Below are 16,903 nucleotides of genomic sequence, written 5' to 3'. Positions count from 1 at the left end.
CCGGCAGTGCGCACGCGTGCCCGCGCACTGCCTGCCGGGAGTTGTAGTTTCAGTGCGGCGGGCCCAGCAAGTCCAGTGGCTGCGCTCCGGTGCCGCGGCGCCGAGGCCGAGGCGGAAGTGGGGCGGCCACCCCCGGGGTCGAGGGCGCGGGGTCAGCGGTCGCGGGGCACCAACCAGGGGCGCGGGGCTCAGGAAGTGCGCGTGCGCGGCGATAGGCCCCAGGGGAGGAGGCAGGGCAAGGCCAGGCGAGGTGGCCAGTGGTCTGGGCATCCTGCCTGGAAGATGCACAAGAGGAAGGGACCCCCGGGGCCCCCCGGCCGAGGTGCCGCCGCCGCCCGCCAGGTGAGTCTATACCCCACGGCCCCGCCTAGAGAACCGTTCTCACCCCCTATCACAGGTTCAGAGGAGGGCCCCACCCACCAGGGGAACCGATCACCACCCCCAGGTGAGCCCCGGTCCCCGCCTTCCAGATGAGGTTCTGCCCCCAAAGTGGGGCCTAGTGGCCCCGGCTCCCCAGCTCCTCAGCTCTTGGCGCCCCGCCCTGGGCTCAGAGCCACCTGTTGCCGAAGCCTCTCCGGTTTGGGAGGGGAAGGCCTCGGACCTGAGATAAGGATAGTTAATGTACTCCTGGTTTGGACACTCATGGAACCTCGCATCAGCCAAGCCAAGTCAGACTTTCTATCCCCACTGTACAGATGAGGACACTGAGGCCCAGAGAGGTGAAGACAGCTTCCCAAGGTCATAGGGATTAACAGCTTGGCCAGGGCTAAGTGCAAAATCCAGAGCGACTGCCATGAGCCCACGGGACTGTGTCTGGTCATCCTTTTCCCTCTTCCGTCTCCTCTGCCCCAGGCACCTGGAAGGTTTGATTTTTCTTAGCTTTGGTGGAAGGAGCTCAGGCCATAGTTTAGTGCCCGGGCATTAGAATCTGGCCAACCTGGAGTTCCCTACTGGCCTCTGCATGTTGGACACTCAGCTTCACAGCTCTTACACCTGTTTCCTCGTCTGTAAAATGGAGGCCCTAAGAGTCCCTATGTCACAGCACAATTGTGAAAATTCACTGGAATAGTTTATGGAAAGTGCTAGAACCTAACACTCAATAAGCATAACTTATTTTTTTTAATGTCTATTTATTTTGGGGAGACAGAGAGACAGAGTGGGGGAGGGGCAGAGAGAGAAGGAGACACAGACTCTGAAGCAGGCTCCAGGCTCTGAGCTGTCAGCACAGAGCCCAACGCGGGACTCGAACCCACAAAGCGCGGGATCATGACCTGGGCCGAAGTCGGACACTCAACCGACTGAGCCAATAAGCGTAACTTATTACTGTTGAAAGGAGCCATACATATTAGCCAGTATTTGCCCATTCTGACCGACAGAAAAGGCCGTTTTGTGTAGTTCAGTGTAATATTATCACATCACGATTGGTCATTAGCTGGGACGGGAGAGGAAGACAGGTCTGTTACACAATGAAAACCCCGCTTTCAGTTTCTGTGTTGTCCGGGCTTCTATGTGCTCTTGATTAACTCCAGGCTTCCTGCGTGGCCCCCTCTGCTGAGTATGCTGGAAGGAGAAGCCCAGGTGTACCGAGTGGCTTAGCTTTGGGCAGGGTGTAGGGCCTGTCTTTCCCACTGAACTCAGTCAGCAGCACATTGTGGGTGGGGGCTCGGAGCAGGGAGCGGGAGCAGGGTCTCTCTGCCTGCCCTTTGCCCCGGGTTGATCTATGCCAGAGGGCCCGGCCCATCTTGGAACACGTGTTGCATTCTCAACCCATTCCAGCCTCCTGGCACTTCCCTGGGGAAATTGCTTTCCCTCCGAGACCTGGGTTTCCTTCCTGAGGGAAGCCTGGGTCTGTCCTGGTTGCCTCTGGACAGGTGGGGTGCATTCCAAGGTCTGACTGGACCCTTACTGTTCCCTCAGCTGGGCCTGCTGGTTGACCTCTCCCCAGACGGCCTTATGATCCCCGAGGACGGAGTTAACAATGAGGAACTGGAGGCCGAGTTCTTGGCCTTGGTGGGGGGCCAGCCCCAAGTCCTGGAGAAGCTCAAAGGCAAAGGTGAGACTCTCAACACACCCCCGAACATTCTCTGAGCACCTGCTGTGGGCAGGACTCAGCCCGGGGCCCTGGGGAGAAGGGGGAAAGGAGACGGAGAAGGTCTCTGCCCTTCTAGAACCCGCAGCCTGGGTTAAGAGGTTAAGCGATCAGCTCTGGACCCAGAGTGAGGGTTCAAATCCCAGTCGTGCTGCTTACTGGCTGTGTGACTGATGAGTCCCAGCACCTGTGTGGACTTCGTTTTCCCCGTCTGTAAAATGGGAATAATAATTGCCCTTAGTCACAGTAGTTCATCTTCTCGTGTGTGTAAAGTACTTCACACAGGGTCTCACATTTCCTCCAACACGCTGTCCCATGATCAGGTTGGGGTGAGGGAAGCACAGAAGGATGGGGGAGACCTGTGAGCTGGGGCCAGGTGCCCGCAAGAGACACCCACAATAAGGAGGGTCAGCAGAAGAGCTAGAAAGTGCGGCTGGGGGGCCCAGCGCATGCAAAGCCCTCCCCCCTCTCCCCGTGGGAGGTGACAGGGTCAGCAACACTGCAGTGGGGTTTGGGGCTGGAGCTCCAAGGGGAGACGGAACCTTTATACTTGTTAGCTAATTCAGTGCATTCTCGTTATTAACGGATTCCATATTTGTGAATTCACCAACGGGCTAAACTTTATTGGTAACACCAAAATCAATAGTCGGGGAGGTTTGGCAATTCCTGGCGGGCGTGCCCAGAGCTGCAGAAAGTTTGAGTCGCTCACCTTGCGCGGTCCCAGCTGAGAGAGAGCAAGATGACCGTCGGCCTTCGTGTCTCAGGGCTTCAAGTAAACACGGGTCCTTCTCACAGTCTGTGTAAGGCTGCATTTTGCTCATTTTGGCACTCTTTGTGGGCACTCTTTGCGTGGTACGTTTTGCTGTTCAGAATGGCACTAAAGCGTGGCGCTTAGAGCTGTCTCGTGTCTTCAAGGGCAAGAAGTTTGTGATGCGCCTTATGGAGGAAATACGCTAGCAGATAAGCTTCATTCATTCAGACGCGAGTAGCCTTGAGTTCAATGTTAACAAACCAACAACATGTATTTAAAAAGGTATAGTTAGATAGAGGCACACATTGAACTAGGTTATGCATCGGCCGGTTGACGAAACTGCCCAGAGGCTCATGGGATCCTAACCTTGTATTTCCTCTAGGGGCAGTGGTCCAGTACTTGCTAAGTCAGTGTTGAAGGCACTTTTATAGGACGTAGGTAATGCAAATAATGAGAATAATTCGAATGACAAAGTGCTGACGACGTGCTTTTCTAGAACCTCATTTACCTTGAGTCCTCACGATGCATGTATGAGGGAGAAACTTGCCCTCGTCTAATAGGTGGGAAGGCTGAGGCCCAGGGAGGTCACGTGACTTGCCCAGGGCGCCACAGTAAGAAAGCTGCAGAGCCAGGGTTGGAAGTCCGGCTTGATAAGCACGAGAGGAGGCCGGCAGGATTAGCGGGATCATACCTGGTGGGCCTGAGGGCAGTGGCGTGCCATGGAAGGGCCAGTAGGGGGACATGCTGCCCTATTCTTTAGGGCCATGGGTAACTGGGACAGGAGGCTGGGGACTCTTTTTTTTTTTTTAATGTTTATTTATTTATTTATTTATTTATTTTTTTTTATTTTTATTTTTGGGACAGAGAGAGACAGAGCATGAACGGGGGAGGGGCAGAGAGAGAGGGAGACACAGAATCGGAAACAGGCTCCAGGCTCCGAGCCATCAGCCCAGAGCCTGACGCGGGGCTCGAACTCACGGACCGCGAGATCGTGACCTGGCTGAAGTCGGACGCTCAACCGACTGCGCCACCCAGGCGCCCCTAATGTTTATTTATTTTTGAGAGAGAGAGGGAGACAGAGCATGAGCGGGGGCGGGCAGAGAGAGAGGGAGACACAGAATCCGAAGCAGGCTCCAGGCTCTGGGCTGGCAGCACAGAGCCGGACGTGGGGCTCGAACCCACCAATCGCGAGATCATGACCTGAGCTGACGTCGGCCGCCCAATTGACTGAGCCACCCAGGCGCCCCATGGGGACTCTTGAAGGATCCCAGTCCATCTGGGGCCTGTCACTGCCACCAGGTCCCCTGCCCATGGAGGCCATTGAGAAAATGGCGAGCCTGTGCATGAGAGACCCGGATGAGGAGGAAGGTACCGACGACGAGGAGGATGTGGAGGCTGACGACGACCTGCTGGTGAGCACCCAGGGCAGGGCAGGGGGCCACCCATGCTGTCGTTGCCCCGTGCAGCAGGCCCTCATGCCTGGCCTATGGCCGTGTGTCCCTGCAGGCAGAACTAAATGTGGTCCTTGGGGAGGAGCAGAAGTCTTTGGAGTCCCAGCCTCCTGTGGCTCAGGTATAGCCCGACAACCTGCTCCCTGTAATACAGAGTTCAAGGCCCTCCCTTGCCCCTCAGCCACGTTACCTTGGGCAGGTGACATGGCACCTCTGAGACCCAGTTCCCTGCACCCGGAACAATGATGATGATTTCTACCTGGGGTGGGGGTGGGGGGGGGAGGCGGCGGGGACAGCTGGCCCCCGGGGCACCATGCCTGGTGTGTGGTAGGCACTCGCCCAGGGGAGCCCCTGGGGAGAGCCCAAGTGGGGTCACCACCCAGACCATGCCCCGGTCCCTCCTGCAGCCCAAAGCCGCAGCCCCCAGCCCTGGGGCGGAGGCCACCTTGCAGGAGAGGCTGGCCCTCTACCAGAGGGCGATCGAAAGCGCTAGGCAAGCTGGAGATGGAGCCAAGATGCGGCGCTACGACCGGGGGCTTAAGGTGAGCGGGCGGGCGGGTGATGGGAGGGCGCTGGCACCCTACCGCCGGCCCACCGCACCCAGCTGTCAGGCTCCTCGGAAACCCATTTCACACCTTCTCTCAGACACTTGAAAACCTGCTGGCCTCGGTCCGGAAAGGTAACGCCATCGACGAAGGGGACATCCCACCGCCCGTGGCAGTGGGGAAGGGTCCGGCAGCCACCCCCAGCCACACGCCCGCACCCTCCCAGCCGGCCTCCACCACGAGCCAGCCAGCCCCGGAGCCCAGGGTCACGGTAGAAGGCCCGCCTTCCTCTGCCCCAGCCTCATCCATAGGCTTGGCTAAGCCCCAGCTTCCTCCAGGTAGGCCGGGGGCAGGGCTGGGCTGACATGGGATGTTGCAGGCCTGGAGTTTACTCAGCACTTGGCCATTCTGTGGGGGTGCAGGCCCTGCACTGACTGTTAGATATCCTTAACGCCCCTCGCCTCCCCAGGTCCTCATGTCTCTGGAGTTCACGAATGCCGTTTTTTGTACGTGTGGTGGTTTAATACATACAACATGACATTGGCCCTTTGAACCCTTTTTCGGTGTGCAATTGAGTAGCACGTTCACCATGCGGTGCACCGGTCTCCTCTGTTTCCAAGACCGTTTCATCACACAAAAACTCTCTTCCCGCGAAACACTAGCTCCCCGTTTCCGCTCCCCCGGCCCCTGACAGCCGCCATCTACGCTCTATGAGTCTGCGTCTCCCGGATACTTCACGTAAGTGGGACGACACACGAGTTGTCCTTAGGTGCCAGCTTCTTTCACTTAGTGTCACCTTGCAGCATGCGTCGGAGTCCCTTTTGAGGGCTAACGCGTAAGAGTTATAAGTGGATAATTCCCCAGCCCTCAGCATGTCTGTCTTCTAAAACTTACCTACGGGCTTATGAGTTCAAGCCCCACGTCAGGCTCTGTGCTGACAGCTCGGAGCCTGGAGCCTGCTTCGGAGTCTGTGTCTCCCTCTCTCTCTGCCCCTCCCCCACTCACACTCTGTCTCTGTCTCTCTGTCTCTCAAAAATAAACATTAAAAAAAAAAAAAACAAACCCTCACCTGCGGGAGGTTTTCCTTCCCAACCTCTCCCTCTCCGGTGGCCTTCCTCCCGCTACCCGAAAGAAGTGCCCGCCTCTGTCCCTTCTAGAATATCAACACAGGCACTGCCCCAGGGGCAAACGCTCCCCAAACATACGAAGAGACACTTAAAACTGGGCTGGCCCGGTTGAGAAAGTAAACACCAGGTCTAAATCTTTCCACAGCCCGGCTGGTTTCTAAGCTATTGTTTTGGCAAAGTTCAGGGAAGGTTGTTGGAAATCGTCACCCGAAATGCTCAGCCAAAGTCACCAAAGCTTTTTTCACGATGGGGTTTTGGCATACGACTTGGGTAGGGTCCAGGGAAGCCCGCAACATGGTGATAACAGGACCCCGTGTCTTCCCGTCTATTTGTTGGTATGAAGCAGGTTTCCTGGTGCTTTGGAAAAGAAAAAGGGGAAGTTGGGAAACAATGAACAGGGAAACGGGAGTTAATTGGTAGAAGGCAGACCCAGCCCCAGCCCCGTCAGCAAGAGGTGCCAGTGCGATAAAATTGTGCTCTTGGCGTATAAAAATTCTTTATCAAAAAGCCTGATGTATTTAGGCTTTGTTCAGTGCTATGCTAATAATACCAATGATTCAACCTGGAAGAATGTTTTCACTGCCCCCCCCCCCCCCCACCAAGAGGGAGCACAAGCAGGGGAGGGGCAGAGGGAAAGAGAAAATCTTAAGCTGTGTGGCCTGGATCTCACAACCCTGGAATAATGAGCTGAGCCCAAATCAAGAGTCAGATGGACGCTCAACTGACTCAGCCACTCAGGTGCCCCCGGAAGGACATTTTCTTAACTCTGAGAGACTCACTGTGATAGGAGATAAAAACCGATCAAATGTCAACGCTCTTTTGCTTCCACCCACGGATACCTTTTCAGGCAAATACACCTGAACTTAAAGCTGTAGGTGCAGTTGTCAGTCTGAAGAAGTACAATGCATGCATCTTGCCAGGCGTTTCTAGGATTTGTGGACCCCGGTGGTCGTAAGTGCAATAGCCCTTTGTTTTTTTAGGTCAAAAATTGCACCGGTTGCCTTAAATTTAATGATACTTCTCCTGAAAACCTATCGAACGTGTCATTTAATACTGTAACTAGCATACTGTTTAAAAAAGCAATTTAGGGGGGCCTGGGTGGCTCAGTCGGTTGAGTGTCCGACATTGGCTCAGGTCACGATCTCACGGTCCGTGAGTTCAAGCCCCGCGTCGGGCTCTGGGCTGACGGCTCAGAGCCTTGAGCTTGCTTCGGATTCTGTGTCTCCCTCTCTCTGCCCCTCCCCCACTCACACTCTGTCTCTCTCTCTCTCTCTCTCAAAAATGAATAGACGTTAAAAAAATTAAAAAAAAAAAAAGCAGTTTAACTCTCCATTTCCTCACTTTGTCAGTGAACCTCATAGATGGATTTTGGTTGCACAAATATACCATAGGGCGGTCAAGAAAAGACTTTTAACAGGGCACCTGGGTGGCTTAGTCAATTGAGCGTCGGGCTCTTGATTTTGGCTTGTGTCATGATCCCCAAGTCGTGGGATCGGGCCCCTCGTTGGGCTCTGCGCTGAGGGTGGAGCCTGCTTGGGATTCTCTCTCTGCCTCTGCCCCTCCCGCACTCATACTCTCTCTCTCCCCGCCCCCCCCCAGTATGAAAAAAAAAAAGAAAAAGAAAAGGCAGCTTTAAACTGAGCAGGCCCCCTGTTTCTTTGATAAACACAGTGCAGCACTGTATCTCTCTTCCTTGTGGCTTTCCTGGTATCATTTCTTACAGCTTCGTTTATTATAAAAATAGCATATAACGCGCATAACGCACGAAACGTGTCGATCGGTGGTCTTTATTGGTGATGCCTGCGGTCAACAACAAGCTATGAGTAGTCAAATTTGGGGGGAGTCAAAAGTAGATTTCCAACTGCATGGCCGGGGGGCAGGGGGTGTTGGTGCCCCTGACACCCTCATTGTTCAAGGGTCAACTGTACTTGATGTACTGAATTGTACACTTATAAAGGGTTAAGCGGGTAAATTTCATGTGTATTTTGCCGCAATTAAAGAAAACAAGGGGCACCACCAGCTCATTCGGTAAAGCGTGTGACTCTTGATCTCGGGGTCATGAGTTCGAGGCCCACAGTTGGCATAGAGCTTGCAAAAAAATAAAAAATAAAAATAAGTGAATACTGGTGAGTTTCAAATCACCATGGTAGTTAAAGTACATTAGATTAAAAAACGTTAAAAAATTTTTTAACGTTTGTTTATTTTTAAGAGAGAGAGAGAGAGAGAGAGAGAGAGTACAAGTGAGGGAGGGGCAGAGAGAGAGACAGGGAGACACAGAATCCAAAGCAGGCTCCAGGCTCTGAGCTGTCAGCACAGAGCCCGATGCAGGGCTCGAACCCACAGACCGTGAGATCGTGACCTGAGCTAAAGTCGGACACTTAACTGACTGAGCCACCCAGGCGCCCTTAAAGTACATTAAGTTTTAAAGAGTGATGTGATAGTTCTGTTTTGTGAATGTCAGTATTTGCACGACACTGGGAATGACAACTGTGGTCACTTTTTAAAGTTAAGATGAGGGCCGCCTGGGTGGCTCAGTCGGTTAAGCGTCCGACTTTGGTGCAGGTTATGACCTCACGGTTCGAGGGTTCAAGCCCCACGTCGGGCTCTGTGGTGACAGCTCGGAGCCTGGAGCCTGCTGCGGATTCTGTCTCTTTCTCAGGTCCCGGGGTAGAATCCCCGCCACACCATCTTGGGGAGACGGCATGGCCTCTCAGCCTCGGTGCTCACATCTGTAGGTCAGGCCTAAGGAACAGGCTTCGTTGTGATGGTTAAACAGAGGCGGTTCGTACGCTGTTCCCCCTTCCAGGTCCCTGCAGCCCTGACCTCCTGGCCCAGCTGCAGAGCCGCCAGCGCGAATATAAGTTGGCCGCCCTCCACGCCAAGCAGCAGGGAGATACTGCCACTGCGGCCAGACGTTTCTGTGTGGCCAAGGTGCGTCCAGACCGGTGGGAGAAGACACGACGCTTCCGACTTTGCGTGGTGGCAAAGAACAGGAGCGCTGTGGTCAGACGAACCCGTTTGACTCCTGACCCTTAGTCACTCTGTACGTGTAGTTTTCCGTATCTCTTAAAGCCCCGGTTTACCCTGCCTGTGAAATGGGCGTCAGTATTGGAAGGGGCTTAAGCAAGATGCTGCAGAGGAATGGACAGAGGCTCCCCACAGGGTCCCGGCCCCCAACCGCAGCCTCTTCCCCTCGTCTCCTTTCTCTCAGAGCTTCGATGCCATCTTGGAGGCCCTGAGCCGGGGGGAGCCTGTGGACCTGTCCCGCCTGCCACCTCCCCCTGGTGAGGACCCCACCACCCTGCCCAGCCTCCGGGACTTGGTGCTGCCACCCTCTCTGGTCACCTGGGGACCCCCTCAGACCACACCAGCGTGGGGTAGGGGGTCCCCGAGCAAGCCCCTCACTGGACTGGACCTCTCTGCCCTCAGACCAGCTGCCCCCAGAGCCACCCTCGCCATCACCGCAGCCTCCGGCTCCCAGCACGGTGCCCTCCACGCCAGGTAGGCTCTTGGAACCCTGTGTGGTGGGCAGGCCAGGGCGACAAGTCTCTCCCTCCCAAGACTCTTAACCCTGCCCCTCTGCTCCCCCTCGGCCCCCATCTGGCCCAGAGGTTCCCCCACCTCCGCGGACTCTCCTGGAGGCACTGGAGCAGCGGATGGAGCGATACCACGTGGCCGCGGCCCAGGCCAAGACCAAAGGGGACCAGCGGAAGGCTCGCATGCATGAGCGCATCGTCAAGGTGTGTGGGGGCCCAGTGGGCAGGCAGACAGCGCCCGGGGGCCTTGCCCAGGTAGCCCTAATCCTGTGTCCACTACAGCAATACCAAGATGCCATCCGAGCCCACAAGGCGGGCCGAACGGTAGATGTGGCCGAGCTGCCGGTGCCCCCAGGTAGGCACAGCCCCCACCCCTGCCCCTCCCGGCCTCTGAGCCTCCGTAGGTGCTGTTCCTCCTGACCGCACAGGCCCAGGGAGCTGTGTGCTCCGCGTTCGGGAATTCTGCAAACTTGTTAGATAATTGGTACCTTACAGTTGGGTCCCAATAGGAGTGTTTATACCACGGAAATCGGCAGACGCTAAAAATCAGGGGGTTTTACTTGGAGAGCCTGTTCACCGGCCCACCATCGTCTGTCTGATTTCCTCCATTTCTTCTGTGTTCGACTCCTCCTTTCGCATCAGCTCTCGGCCTTACACTCTACTCAGCCTTCCAGCAGCCTCCCAGTGGGTTGGGGGCCTCCTCTGGGTTCTCAGAGCTGCCCGCGCACCCCCGGGAGAGCAATTATTCCTCAACACCTTGGTCCCCTGGGAATCCCTCCAGGCCTGTGACCGCCTCTTGTGCCTGGTAGCCCGCCTCACCTCCTGCTTGCCCGTTGGCATCTGGTTCAAGGCCCGGGGTCAGGTGAGAGGCAGCAGGAGATTAGGTTGGAATAATCTGGCATCTACACAGAACCAGCAGCAGCTCCTTCCTGGATTCAAAGTACATCCAAAGCCCCGAGGCTCCTTAGGAAGGGGAGGAACCCACGTCTCCGCCACCGCGGCATGGGTCCCTCCCTCCTGACTGGGCCCTGACTGGCCGCCCAGGCTTTCCCCCCATCCAGGGCCTGGAGGCCACCGAGCCCACCCAGCAGAGCCTGGTGGGGGTCTTGGAGACCGCCATGAAGCTGGCTAACCAGGATGAAGGCACAGAGGATGAAGAGGATGAGGAACCTAAGAAGGTGGGAGGGGCTGGGGTCTTGGGGTGAGACGGGAGTGGCAGCAAAGCCCTGACAGAGCCTGGGAAGAGCTGGGCTCCCTCCCGGCCTGGTCACTTCCTGGCTGTGCAGCCATGGGCAAGCCATTTTGCTCTCTGATCCTGCCTCCTCATCTGCAAAGTGGGTACAGGGGCTGTCTTTGTCTCTGCGGAGATTCAGTGAGAATGAGACTATATGGGGCGTTCGTTGCTGAGGAAACAGAAACTAAGACAGTCACCATTGTCAGTTTCGGGCCCTGGCCCCTTGGGGAGTGGAACCATTCCGAGCGCTGGGAGAGCTCTGATTCCCTCCCTGTCTGTCAGCAGCCCACCAGCCCTCTGGCCCCCACGGCCCAGCCCAAGGCCCCACCCTCAAGGGCACCCCAATCAGGCTCCACCCCGGCAGCCAAAACAGCCCCCAAGGGCACATCCGCCAGAGGTAGGTATGCCCTCCCTTCCTGGGCTGCCTGTTGCTTGGCTGTGGGCCAGGCCGCATCCACAGACACCCCTGTACCCACAGCCCAGCAGCAACTGGCCTTCCTGGAGGGCCGCAAGAAGCAGCTCCTACAGGCCGCACTGAGAGCCAAGCAGAAGAATGATGTGGAGGGTGCCAAAATGCACCTGCGCCAGGCCAAGGGGCTGGAGCCCATGCTGGAGGCCTCACGCAATGGGCTGCCTGTGGATATCGCCAAGGTGAACCCTCTAGGCCTGCTGGACCTCCCCAGGCACCCACCTGTTGGGCTGTGGCCACTTAGCAGCCACGTAACTTGGAGTATATTAGTCAGGATCCAGGTTAAGCTTCTGTAATGGATAAGTATCCCCCCCGACTCAGTGGCTGAAAGAAGACAGATATATTTCTCGCATGTAATACTCGGGGCAGTCTGGGCTCTGGAAAAGACAGAGCACTCCAGGGCCCAGGTTCCTTCCATCTTGTTGCTCTGTCATACTTTGGAAGGTCATCTTTGTCCACGTGCTCAGAGTGGACTGATGCCCTTCCTGCCTTCAGTCCATGGGAAGCAGTGAGAGAAAGAAAGGACAAGGCAAGCAGTTCCATTTAAAGCAAGTGACATGGAATGCCATCACTTCTCACCTTCCACTGGCCGCAGGTGAATCCCATGGCTGTACCCGGCTGCAAGGGATGCTGGGACATGTAGTACCTGGGCTGTGTGCCACTTTGGGAGGAACCATCCACTTCTCTCTGAGCACCACTTTTCTCCTCAGGGAAGAAGAAAGACCAGGGCTGGGGCAAAGCAGTGGTCCAGGAAGGCCTCTCCAAGAAGGGGTGACATTTCCATGCGCGGGTCTGTTTGTTGCTAACCAGCAGGCCCCGCCCCATGAGGCTTGTCTTCTCTAGGTGCCACCCGCCCCCGTCAACAAAGACGACTTCTCTCTGGTCCAGCGGCCTGGCCCAGGTCTGTCTCAGGAGTCTGCCCGGCGCTACGGTGAACTCACCAAGCTCATAAGGCAGCAGCATGAGGTGAGGTGGGCCCCTGGCCCAGATCAGCAGGCCTCAGGGTCGTGGCCCCCCCACCCCTCCCCTCACTGCCTTCTGCTTTTCAGATGTGCCTGAACCACTCTAACCAGTTCACCCACCTGGGCAACATTGCCGAAACCAGCAAGTAAGTACCCCTGTCCCTGCCTCTGCCAGACGTCTGTACCCCCATCCCATCCCTGGGACCAGGGACCTGAACAGGGCTGTCTTGCTGGCAGATTTGAGAAATTGGCAGAGGACTGTAAGCGGAGCATGGAGATTCTGAAGCAGGCATTCGCCCGAGGTCTCCCCACGCCCACTGCCCGCTTTGAGCAGAGAACCTTCAGCGTCATTAAGTAAGGCCCTGATGCCCCTTGGCCCAGATGCCCCTTTGGAGAGGGGCTTGCACTCCCCAGGAGCCAGCAGAGGACTTGCCTCTGGGGGAGAGTTTGGTTGCACGGTGAAAGCACAGTATATGCAAGGGTCCTGAGGCAGGCATGAGGTGCAAGTGAAAGACGGTGTTGGGGAGTTGCCAGTGACACATTGAGAAATGGGAAAGACCGAGTGAGTGCAGAGATGTGCCTTGTCCCAAGGCCCGGGCGAGCCCTCAGCGTGGTTGTTGTTGGTCCTGCTCCTCTTAAGCCTTCCCACACCGTGGGGAATTGGGATCATTTCCCCCACTTACAGATGGGGTTAGGCACAGCCACTGCAACAACCTAGGATACCCCACACCCCTTACCTTGGCTCTCCCACATCTGCACAGCCTGGCTTCCCATCACCTCGTCCCCACCCACTGTCCCCACGTTGCTTGCCTCCTGCCACACAGGCCTGTTTGTTCATCCTCAGGGCCTTTGCACTGGCTCTTTCCTCTGCACAGACCCTCTTCCCCAGGTCTCCGTGTAGTAGCGCCTTCTTGGCATCCGGAATCACCTATGATGTCGCCTCCCTTGAGAGGCCCTCTTTGACCACTGCCGTCTACAACAGCCCATCCTGAGCATGCTCCACTCTCTTCCCCTATTTTAATTTTCTGCAGAATTGCTTTGTTTCCTCTGTTTATATATGCATTGGTCTTCTCTTCACTCAGCTAGCTTGGGCTCCATGAGCACAGGGATGGGGTCTGTCTCGCTATATCCCCATCAGTGAGGACACCAGCAGTCACATAGTAGGGGTTGCAGAAATATTGCTCTTTTAAATTTGTTAGATGTTTATTTATTTTTGAAAGAGAGAGAGAGAGAGAGAGGGACAGGGTGCGAGCAGGGGAGGGGCAGAGAGCGAGGGAGACACAGAATCTGAAGCAGGCTCCAGGCTCTGAGCTATCAGCACCGAGCCTGACGTGGGGCTCGAACCCACGAACCCTGAGATCGTGACCTGAAATCGGACTCTTGACCGACTGAGCCACCCAAGCGCCCCCCAGAAGTATCGTTAAATGAAGGGAAGGTCCCCCAGCAGTGAAGCCACTGGCTGGCGTAGAGTGGGTCCCAGACTGAAGAAAAGTCTCGAAAATAAGCCATTGGCAGATCTGGACAAAGAATTCCAGTCTGTCCAGATCCTAAAACTGGAGCCCAGGAGCCCATATAGCTACAAAGGCCAGCATGGGGTGTGTTTCCTGGATCCACAAAGGGAAAAGAAGGCGGGCAGGCGTTGGGGCTGACGTGCCTCTGTCTCCCCACCTGCCCTCCCGGAAGGATCTTCCCTGACCTCAGCAGCAACGACATGCTCCTGTTCATCGTGAAGGGCATCAACTTGCCCACGCCCCCAGGTGAGGGGCACCAGGCAGGGGTCAGGGCTGCGGGACTGCCTCACTGCCCGGCTCTGACTGTTGTCTGCCCACAGGGTTGTCTCCCGGCGACCTGGATGTCTTTGTTCGGTTTGACTTCCCCTATCCCAACGTGGTATGTAGAGAGCCCAGGAGAGGAAAGATGGGCTCAAGCCTCATCCGCGGGAGTGGGTCGGCAGGGGTCCAAGGGCAGGCCCCAGCCCCTGAGCCTTCCTGCCTCCTATTTGATTTGGCTCTAGGAAGAAGCTCAGAAAGACAAGACCAGTGTGATTAAGAACACAGACTCCCCCGGTGAGCGGAGGAGGAGGGGGAGGAGGCCGTGGCTGCTGGGAGGCACCCCAGCCCCATGCAGAGAGAACCTGAAACCATAGCCTGACCCCTCCCTCTTTCCTCCTGGGCCTGTCCTCATTCCCTGAGTAGAGTTCAAGGAGCAGTTCAAACTCTGCATCAACCGCAGCCACCGCGGCTTCCGAAGGGCCATCCAGACCAAAGGCATCAAATTTGAAGTGGTCCACAAGGGGTGAGCTGGGGGTACAGGTGCTGGGCGGACTCTGGGGGAGGGGGAGCTGCCCTGGGCCAACCGTCCTGTCCCCCTCACGCACACAGGGGGCTGTTCAAGACCGACCGGGTGCTGGGCACAGCCCAGCTGAAGCTGGACGCCCTGGAGACCGCGTGTGAGGTCCGGGAGATCCTTGAGGTGAGATGTGGACATTTGCCCACAGGCTCTGGTGTGGCTGTGTCACTTGTTAACATTATTCAAAAGCTCCCTACAGGACCTGGGCCTCCTAGGGGTCTCTTCTACTGACCCAGCTTCTCCCCCAGGGATCCCAGACCTCCATACTACCCAGCCCTAAATATTCCCAGCACCCTGCTCCATTTTGACCAATTGGCGTCTCAGCTTTATCTATCTAGGGGCTCAGATTTTGGAAATTACCCTGGTTCTCTCTGATCCCGGCCCTGGGCCTCCAGCCACTGCCTGCTTCTCAGTAGCCTCCCCTCATTTCCACCCAGGTCCTGGATGGTCGCAGGCCCACCGGGGGGCGGCTGGAGGTGATGGTCCGGATTCGGGAGCCACTGACCGCCCAGCAGTTGGAGACCACAACTGAGAGGTGGCTGGTCATTGACCCCGTGCCAGCAGCCGCGCCCACAGTGAGACTCCTACCCATCAGCAACCCCAGGGAGGGAGGCTTGGTTCAAGCGGGCCGGGAATCACAAGACTGGTTCTGTCCACTGAAGCAGGTTGCTGGGCCCAAAGGGAAGGCCCCTCCCGTACCCACCCCTTCGAGGGAGCCAGGGAACAGGTAGGTGGCTGGGTCAAGCCATGCTGGAGAGAAGTCCCTTCTTCCTGTTTCAGCCCCTCCTGGACAGTTTCCCATCAGGCACGAATTGTAGTGCATCCCTTCCCTGCTGCAAAACGTCTCCTGGCTCCCCGTCTCCTGAAACGTCCTGACACTTCTCAGCCTGATTTTTAGGATCTTTTGTGATTGGACCATTATCAATATATCCAGTAGTCTCGCCCCACCCCACTTCCTCCTGTTCCTTCATGGTTATCTACACCTCGTTTTCACTGGCCTCTGGGCTTTTCTGTCTTCTGATGATGCCATGAGCCCCCCTACCCAGCACTTGCTCCCCACTCCCCTGCCCGGCTGTAACTCCTCTGGCTCCCAGCTTGGCTGCGTTCTTCCCTGGGAAACCTTCCCTGACCACCGGGCACGGCAGTTGCCTGAGTGTAGAGCCCTCAGCCCCACTAGGTCGTGGGCTCTGCAACACCAGGGTGGGCCTAGCTTATCTCCTGCCGTTCCCCAGTGCCCAGTGTGTCTGTGAGAATTAACGAGGTCAGGCTTGGGGGGTCCTTGCGGCCCTTCATCCCTCCCCAACTCCACAGATCGGCCCGGCCCCTGCACAGCCTCAGCGTGCTGGCCTTTGATCAAGAGCGTCTGGAGCGGAAGGTGGGTGCCTGCTTTGACAGGCTGGCTGGGGCAGGATTGGGGGTTCGGTAGGCCCCGGGCAGGGCCGTCACAGTCCCCCACTCTGCACCCCCCAGATCCTGGCCCTGAGGCAGGCGCGGCGGCCGGTGCCCCCGGAGGTGGCCCAGCAGTACCAGGACATCATGCAACGCAGCCAGTGGCAGAGGGCGCAGCTGGAGCAGGGGGGCCCGGGCATCCGGAGGGGTAGGGTCTCGGGGATGGGCGCGTGGGGGAGGGGAGGGCAGGGCAGCAGCCCCCCATCCTGACCCCTACCCACCCTCAGAGTACGCGGCCCAGCTGGAGCGTCAGCTGCAGTTCTACACAGAGGCGGCCCGGCGCCTGGGCAACGACGGCAGCAGGGTGAGCCAGGCGAGGGCCGGGTGGGCGCGGGGGGGCCGGGGCTGCCCGCGGCTGCCCGCTGACCGCCTCTCGGCCCCCAGGAGGCTGCAAAGGAGGCACTCTACAGGCGGAACTTGGTGGAGAGTGAGGTGAGCGGCCAGGGTGTGTGAGCGGCCAGGCCGGGGGGTGTGGGGCACGGCTGTGGCCATGAGTACCCCCCCCCTGACCCTGGCGGCCTCCCCCTTAGCTGCAGCGGCTCCGCAGGTGAGGGGTCGGCCGGATGGGCGGCCCCTGGAGAGTGCCCAAGGCCCTGGCACCGGGAGGAGCTGACCAGGCCACAGCCGGAGGCCAGACAAGCAGACAATCAGCAGACCGTCAGCTCCAGATGGACATGTCCTCCGCTGGGTTCTTCCTGGCGGGGGGCCCTGGAGAGTCCCGTTTGCACAGCCTGGGGTGTCCGGCCCCTGGCCTGCCCCAGAGGTGGGGGGGGGGGGTGCAGCTAGGACCAAGCCCCGAGGGCCCCTGCAAGCACTTTACTTCCTATCCCTCCCCAGCCTTAACCCTGAAGCCCACCCACACCCCAAAGAAGCCACTGAGGTCAGCCAGAGCCCAGCTGGCTCCCCAGGGCTGACACAGGGAATAAACAGCCAGGGCCACG

At 57.5% G+C, this 16,903-nt stretch overlaps 1 protein-coding gene across 4 annotated transcripts; it reads left to right on the top strand.

Annotated features, from left to right (window-relative positions):
* Nucleotides 1–43: 43 nt before the first annotated feature.
* CC2D1A (coiled-coil and C2 domain containing 1A) lies at nucleotides 44–16,672 on the top strand. 4 transcript variants are annotated; one of them, XM_058727787.1, is made up of 29 exons: nucleotides 44–342; nucleotides 1,918–2,053; nucleotides 4,140–4,252; nucleotides 4,347–4,412; nucleotides 4,699–4,833; nucleotides 4,937–5,174; nucleotides 8,770–8,894; nucleotides 9,175–9,247; nucleotides 9,393–9,464; nucleotides 9,573–9,703; nucleotides 9,782–9,854; nucleotides 10,544–10,677; nucleotides 11,019–11,130; nucleotides 11,212–11,384; nucleotides 12,046–12,168; nucleotides 12,252–12,310; nucleotides 12,402–12,518; nucleotides 13,848–13,921; nucleotides 13,996–14,054; nucleotides 14,179–14,230; nucleotides 14,360–14,459; nucleotides 14,546–14,636; nucleotides 14,951–15,088; nucleotides 15,179–15,240; nucleotides 15,825–15,888; nucleotides 15,984–16,110; nucleotides 16,190–16,266; nucleotides 16,347–16,394; nucleotides 16,493–16,672. In XM_058727787.1, exons 1-29 carry the CDS (start codon nucleotides 283–285, stop codon nucleotides 16,511–16,513), a joined length of 2,853 nt encoding a protein of 950 aa, XP_058583770.1. In that variant the 5' UTR covers nucleotides 44–282; the 3' UTR covers nucleotides 16,514–16,672. The 4 variants fall into 4 exon arrangements, with proteins under 4 accessions (XP_058583770.1, XP_058583768.1, XP_058583769.1 ...); XM_058727785.1 differs by having other exon boundaries at nucleotides 15,176–15,240; XM_058727786.1 differs by having other exon boundaries at nucleotides 11,016–11,130.
* Nucleotides 16,673–16,903: the final 231 nt, after the last annotated feature.

The sequence above is a fragment of the Neofelis nebulosa genome, chromosome 4, assembly GCF_028018385.1.
Source record: "Neofelis nebulosa isolate mNeoNeb1 chromosome 4, mNeoNeb1.pri, whole genome shotgun sequence".
NCBI lineage: Eukaryota > Metazoa > Chordata > Mammalia > Carnivora > Felidae > Neofelis > Neofelis nebulosa.
The sequence above is the reverse complement of the archived record's forward strand: the minus strand, read 5'-3'. Positions and strand labels throughout refer to the sequence as shown.

What these genes read in the sequence shown, in the direction of transcription:
- CC2D1A (XM_058727784.1), top strand. Translation starts at nt 283, where the DNA reads ATGCACAAGAGGAAGGGACCCCCGGGGCCCCCCGGCCGAGGTGCCGCC. An exon ending in CGAGCTGCCGGTGCCCCCAG is followed by an intron (nt 9,855 to 10,543) that starts GTAGGCACAGCC and finishes CTGGCCGCCCAG; the next exon opens with GCTTTCCCCCCATCCAGGGC. An exon ending in TGGGCAACGACGGCAGCAGG is followed by an intron (nt 16,267 to 16,346) that starts GTGAGCCAGGCG and finishes CTCGGCCCCCAG; the next exon opens with GAGGCTGCAAAGGAGGCACT.